The sequence below is a fragment of the Drosophila hydei genome, unplaced genomic scaffold (assembly GCF_003285905.1).
Source record: "Drosophila hydei strain 15085-1641.00,03,60 unplaced genomic scaffold, DhydRS2 tig00008119-arrow-pilon, whole genome shotgun sequence".
Lineage (NCBI taxonomy): Eukaryota > Metazoa > Arthropoda > Insecta > Diptera > Drosophilidae > Drosophila > Drosophila hydei.
Genome location: NW_022045830.1, coordinates 4,206,115 through 4,213,492, shown reverse-complemented (window position 1 = coordinate 4,213,492; position 7,378 = coordinate 4,206,115). Strand labels below are relative to the sequence as shown.

The following is a 7,378-nucleotide window of genomic DNA, read 5'->3' as shown; positions in this document are numbered from 1 at the left end:
CTGTACGCTATATATGAAATATTAAAAACCAAAACCCTTTCACTTCAAAACTCACAGAGAATTCAAAGTGCAACAAAAACAACAACGAGCTAAAACCAGTTTCAATAAGCCAATAAACCAATAAGCAATAAGCCAAACCAAATACAACAGCAACAACAGCAATAGCAACACTTAAAGAGCAACTAGGCCCGTTAGTGCGCCGCCGTGGCCTATATTCAAAATAGATCAGCCGCAGTCTCAGTTGCTGCCGCCGTCGCAGTCGCAGTCGCAGTGTCAGTTGCCATCGCCATCGCAGCAGCCATCGCAGTTGCAGTCAAAATGCTAAAAACAACATCAACAACAACAACGACAACGACAACAGCAGCATCAGCCGCCGCCGTCGCTTGAGAACGCAACTAAAAACAAGTTTTATGCTAAATAATAATAAATAAATAAATAAACGCATCGCAATACCAAAATACAAAGTCGAAGAAGTCGAAAAGGTGCAAGAAAAAAAAACAAGTCAGAACGTGGCCAGCGACAGGAGTCGACCTGGCAAATACCCTGTGCATAGTGCAAAAGAGAAAAGCAGTTGAGAGCACATTTTTGTATCTTGACTCTAAAACTGTAAAAGCAGTAGCCCTCAAACTTATATTCAATTAACTCTTGACAAATTCGCCACAAGAACATTGGGCTTCACATACCCCCTTGGCACACTCGTGTTTAGGGTATAAAAAGTGACCTACAAATACGGGTTTTGCGCCGCGCAGCCAATAACAGCGACAACGCGTGAGAACTGAGAAGTAAATGGCAGCAGCAGCAGCAGCAACAACAACAAACGAAATGCAGGCAACACTTGCGGTTAAGCGGCCCGGTCCGCCAGTGCCGCCCAGGCCCAAAACAGCAACAGCAACAGCAGCAGCGGCAGGAGCTGGGACCGTGGCAACTGCCACGCCCTGCCCGCCGCTCATACAAAAGAAGCCCACATTTGTTAGCCAACTGAGCGCCGTGGGACGCACCTTGGTATACAAGTCGCCCTCGCTGAATCTGCAAAAGAAGCAGGCGCAAACACAGACGCCCACCATGGCGCTAGTGAACAGTGCAACGGCAACAGCTGCAGCAGCAGCAACAACAGTTGGTCCAGCAACAACAACAGCAGCACCAACAACCCCGCCTGCTGCACCCGCAACGGCGCCCAAGCCGCCGCTTAAGCTACGCAAAGCGCCCGCTGTGCCCACAGCCAAACCTCGCGAATCGGTTGTCAGCGTGAATCGCGCCAATAGCCTGAGCGCACAGACCACGCCGCCACACAAGGACACGCGCCTGAGCCTGGGCAAGGTGGATTTCGAGCGAGCAGGTCTATTGCCCGCTGCACAGCCGCTGCCCAAGCCGCGGAAGATTGTCCAGATGCCGGTGGCTACTTTGGATGTGGAGGATGCGCCCGTGAGCAGCATCTTCAGGCGCTCGAAGACAACGCTGGACAGTCCGCTGTCCAGTCAGGGTGGCGGAGGCAGCTATTTGGGCGGCAAAACCGTTGAGTTCAAGAATAATCTTAAGAATGCTGCCGAGCGTTTGTTCTCTGAGATCATCATTAGCCAAACGCAAAAGCAAACTCTGGCCGACACGACCATTATAACCAAGCATGAGCGCGCCATACAGCATCAAGCACTGTTGGAGCAGGAGCTGGCCCAGGAGCGTCACAAGCGACAGCAGCAGAAGCAGCAACAGCAGCAGCAGCAGCTGGAGCGGGAAAGGAAACAGGAGCTGGAGCAGGAACAGTTGAGCCAGGTGATTCAGGCAGCAGGCAACTGCACGCGCATCAACATAAATGCCAGCAACAGCCAGGCCCAAACCCAGCCCAAATCGAAGCCAATCAAGAGTTCGGTCAGTGCGGGCAATACGCCCGAGAAGAAGCATGCCTTCCATGAGCTGCTCATCTCGGAGCTGGCGGCTATGCGCAATCGTGCCTGCTCGCTGGAACAGTTGCCCACTAAGTGGCAGGCCACGCCCACTAAGACGCGTCAGCGCTATAATTCGATTGAGGACGCCGATACGGAGGATGTGGACGCTGATAATGTGGAAGATGCCGATGGCGATGAGGAGGACGACACACTGACCTATGCCGTCAATAAATCACTGAAGGATAATGCGAATGGCAGCTCGACGCCACGCAAACGTTGCCCCTCCGGCTGCTCCTCGGACTCGTCGCCTTATGGAACAGAGCGCTCGCAGCGCATACGTACGTCCGATTGGATTGAGGTGGGGGATAATGGCAAGCAGGTGACACTCACCAGCTGTCACATTAGCCTGGAGGACTCGGGCATGGAGGACGAGGAGCGACTGGATGATATGTCATCATCGGGCGTCGGCGATAGCTGGGACAGCGTCAAGGAGGCTGAGCGAGAGAACGAGAAGCGAAGTCGCAATGTCAAACGGTGAGTCAGCGATTTACAAATTCTTGCCGAGCTATTTACGACTATATACTATAGAGCCAACTGCAATATGATGATATAATGGGTTATTTTTGGGTTATTTTTGGTAGATTTCATGCATCAACTGAGTTCATCACAGAATTATTAGAGATTGAATATGAAAAACTATAATATATATGGGCTATAAAACTAGAGATGAAATATTACAAAATATATTATATATAAGCTATAAAATATAATGACATAATATTTTTTTAGGAATTTTATAATATTTTATCTAATATGTAATACACAATTTGTATTCTATATAATTGGAATTGGGTTTTGCCATGTTCCTATGACACTAAATGTTTGCTAATTTAATCTACGATCAATTTTATTGTTGCATTTCTAGTAGATGCATGCATTAGCGGGGAAGTTTTCATTTCAGCTTGGAATGCGAAAATTGTGCACCTGAATATTCCCAATATTATCGTGTCACTTACAGCAACTATAAAATATATACATTATGACGATATACTAGCTTATATATTATTTACTTTACTTGTGCTCGCTCTTCAAATTTCAGTTTGAATAAATACAGTAGTTCATCGATAAATGAAACAGTTGAATTCCTTGATAAGTCTGTTACCATGGAGACTTAAGCAAGCCAATGTGACTCACTCGAAACGTAACAAATCTTTGTTCTCATTAACAATAATCTGTTTGTTCAGGGACAACTAGCTTTATCGAGTGAGTAAAACTGGTTATTTGAATGTTCATGGCAGATATATAGTAGAATGCATATAGAATGATGATAGAATTTTATAAAATATATTTCTTTTTAAAGATCTTATTGTAGCCCAAGCCACCCGGTTACGTAATATTATTGTTTACAAATTTGTTTATTGTCTAGTATAAGACAGATTACAAATAAAAACAGCAATTAAAAATAATTTTTAAAGATTATTAATATTTATTATATTAATTTTTGTTATATATTTTTCTATAGCTCAAACTCAAACCGTGCCTTTGCTGCATTCGCTAAGCATTATTCTGTATAAGATATTTGAATTATAAGCATTTACGTGACCTTTTCAGGAACTCACAGTAAATAAAATACCCCGAATTGCTCAGATACATACATAGATACACACATATATATTGTTTTCTGTTTGAGGTTTGCCTGCATTTCCATTGATTAGTTTCTGAGAAATGCTGTCAAATGCCATGAAAATTCCTGTTGACAGGACAAATGTAGTGGAAAAGTGAACGTCGTCTCACTGTGGTCCATATACTTGGACCAGTCCCTGTTTTTTTTCTATTAAAGGGCAAAAGGGCACGTGCAGAGGGCTGAGCGCAGGATAATGCTCATTGTCGACGTCATTTTCCTTAATTAGTTGCGGCTGCTGTCAACCCTATTGACAGACCCTTTTTGCTACCCTCTAACTACCCGCGCCTGTCTATCTATGACCCTGCCGAAAGGTCGTAAAAATGTTTTTGCCACTTGCATTATCAACAAAACGTCGAAAATATTTATATGTTATTTTCGAATTGAATTGGTTGGGTATGTCCGGCTAGAGGATAACTTGAAGTTTGAATGAATCTGCTTGTAGATCTAAATGTAGATTCGAAATGGAAGGATAAGAGAAGAGAGCGAGCAAGACAGACAGATGGAGAGAGTGGAAGCGATTGACTCAGCATGTCCACTGATTAAGATTCAGAAAGGCTTCGTATCTTCCTGTAACTTACATCAATCCCTGTCGCAGCCCTTTACAAATGGTAAGGGGTATCGAAATCAATAAATACCACAGCGAGCAACAGGAAGAGGCGATAAGATAAGAACGTTGAGGTACACAGATCGAGCGAATAACTGTTGCCTGCCTCTGTCTGCGTTTGTTTACCTGTTGTAGGGCTGGCTCTGACTACTGACTGCCGAGTGGCGACGGCGGCTGTGGCAGTGGGCGTGGCTGGTGCTTGCAAATTCACAACATGTGTAATTTTATTTATGCGCTTACCGCAATTATTTCACCGAGTTTCACTGCGCTGACACGCTTTACATGCCCTGGGCCAGCACTTGAGATAGCTCGTATCTCACAGATACATTCATGCATTGTCTTTTGTCTTTGGCTGTGCGCTCATGCAAATTGTTCGGGTTCTCTTTTCAGTTTTTTTCCTTCTGTGTTTAGACTTAGATGCGGTTTGAACAGCTTTGCCTGGTTTATTTATGCTTTTTTCATGTTCGTTTTTTTTCTTCGCTTTATTTTGATAAATTATTGCTGACACCATTTCAAAGGTGTTGTTGTTGCTGCTGCCACTGGTGCTGCGGCACGTTGCATGCGCGCGCATTACGCTCGATTGCAGTTGCTGCAACTGCAACTGCAACATCTTGCAATATTTAACAACAACTGTCTGGCCAAGTTAGCGTCTACTTATGTCTCCTCTCTATAAGCAAACACTAGTAAGTTTACTATATATATATGTATTTGTATATACTATATATTTACACTCATATTTATACAAATATGTTGTATGCATTTAATTTTTCATAAATGCTTATTTCAACAAATCCAAACTCGTTTTCCAGCCACTGTGCGATATTCAAAGCGTTGTTATTATAACTGCGCATATAACACAGCAACTCTGTTTAATACACGAGGGTTGTAACAGGGTTTTATTAAAAACCTGATTGTAAATTATGATTACATTGCAATTGGCACAAAGAACTAGAAAGTGAAATGCATATTAATGCTGTTATCATAAATATATCACAGTGTAGATCAAGGTACAATTAATCCAACGAAAATTGAGTTAAAATTCTTACGTGGGCTCTCATTGCTAAGTTTTTGATATAAGACATCGTAAGTAACGCTCATCGATTGATAGATTAATTTATTTAATTCATTTATAACTTGTTTTTCTTTGTGAGTTTTTTTTTGGAAAGTTTCATTCATGAAAATTCAAACTTTTTTCATCAGAGTTTTCTTAGAAATTTATTAGTTTTTTTTGGGTTTGAATAATTTTAATATTTAATATATAATTTATTACATATTTATATTGTTTTTACTCTTAACTTTTAGATATAATATATATATATATTTTTTTTCATGACAACTGAAACGTTTTGCATCAGGGTTTTTTAAATAAATATATTTAAATAAATATATTTAGAATTTTTATTGCTTTTGAAAACTTTTTATATAGTTTAATATCTAATTTATTACATATTTTTTGAAATATTTTTTAAATTCTTAGCTGAAGCTAACAATTATTTTTTGAAAATATGTATTATAATATATATGTATTCCCTATTCCACCCTCGCGCTTATGAGCTCTCTGAATATTGCAAGACGTGTTTGCGGTGTGCTCAACGCTGATTATCGTGACTCACATTGTTTGGCATTTGCTGCTGATCACACACACACACACACCAATACCTCTATATGTATATATGGTATATTCAATATAAATGCAAATACAATTCGTACGATCGTAAAAACTCATACGCAAAGCTCTTATATGCGGGTCGCGAAGCTTGTGAAACTCGCCCAAGCGTAGCGTCTCCCAGCGAGTCTTTATCTATCTGTCTCTCAGTCTGTCTCTGTCTTGCTCTCTATATTGATTAGTCATACGGTTTACGTGCGACGCAATGAGCCAAATGCAATAGTAGTTAACTTCTTCCCAGACGCACACACACACGCACACACACACTCAGACAATTATGTTTTCTTAGCATGTTCAGAAAACTTGACACCTAGAGAAAGCTGTGAAAATCTTTATAGAACTCGCCAATGAATCAGCCGATCAATTCGCACGCACACGCCACTTCTATAGTTGATTATGTTTTTTATGAGTAATACTATTCCCGATTCGCATAGAACTGTTATTCCAACGAAGCGCTAAAAAAAAATTAAGCGCATTTCTCTAAAAACATGTTTCGAATGCGAACTACAAATTTTTTAAAGAAATTACTTCTTTCCTCTTATGTTATGCGCTCATATGGAAGTCTATAGATTTTTAGATATTGAAAAGATATTTTTGTATTTATAGTTTAAAATTAGCGGATGTGATTTGTTTATGATTGGTTTTATATGCATTTAATGAGCACTAAAAAATTGATTGATTTTTCCTTTTTTGGGCTCGGCTTGCGTGTTTCCATTTTAACACAAGTCCATCAAGTTGAGTATCGGAATTGTAACTGAATGTGCTTAAAATATTTGAAGTAATATAGACGTGGTATTAGACTACCAAACGGCGGCTCCCATTGCGTTAAGGTATTGATGTATTATTTAAGCTAAATAGCATATAAGCCAAGCTCAATAATATAATCCAAATAAATAATATAATAAAAATATATTGGTATTAGTATCACTTAACAGTACAGGTATGCATATGCTATAATTATTATATTGCAATGTTATTCAGTTTTTTATAAATAGTTTATGTACCCAGCTTAAGGCATTAGCTAACAATTCATTTGTTATCTCAAACTTTTCAATTAAAAGTTTATTAAATATTTATATTTGTAATGTAAAAACAGAATATAATATAAAGTTTTTTTATTAAACAAAGTTTACTAATTTTAATGAAATAATTACTTGAACATTTAAATATTATGCAATCGGCTGCATGCGCAGAATTTATTCATTTATAATGATTGAAATTAATTTGATTGTTTTTTAATTATAGCCCCATTATTCTAACTTTTCAAACCCGCTATCTTCACATAAATATGTTATATATATCTGAATAAAATACCAATTGGCTGCCAATAGGGCGCTCTAATTGACTTGTTAATAAAACTTACTTATAGCTACGCCGCAGACTGTCCGTGAAAGCTTTTCTATGGTCGCTCAGAAACCAATTATCCGTCCTCACATAGCAAATCAATTTGTGAGGCAACAAAAAAGATAAAAAAAAAACAAAATACTTTTGTACATATGTGCAAGTGGAGGAAAAACTTTTGATGTGCTTCTTTTGTATCGCTT

At 39.5% G+C, this 7,378-nt stretch overlaps 1 protein-coding gene across 1 annotated transcript in view; it reads left to right on the top strand.

Moving 5' to 3' along the window:
• Nucleotides 1-378: 378 nt before the first annotated feature.
• The window catches only part of LOC111597800 (ras guanine nucleotide exchange factor B), a 45,341-nt gene continuing 38,341 nt past the window's right edge, over nt 379-7,378 (top strand). The window contains exon 1 of the mRNA XM_023312681.2: nt 379-2,414. Within this exon, the coding sequence (XP_023168449.2) occupies nt 787-2,414 (1,628 nt within the window). The 5' untranslated portion in view covers nt 379-786. The remainder of the gene's footprint in view (nt 2,415-7,378) is intronic.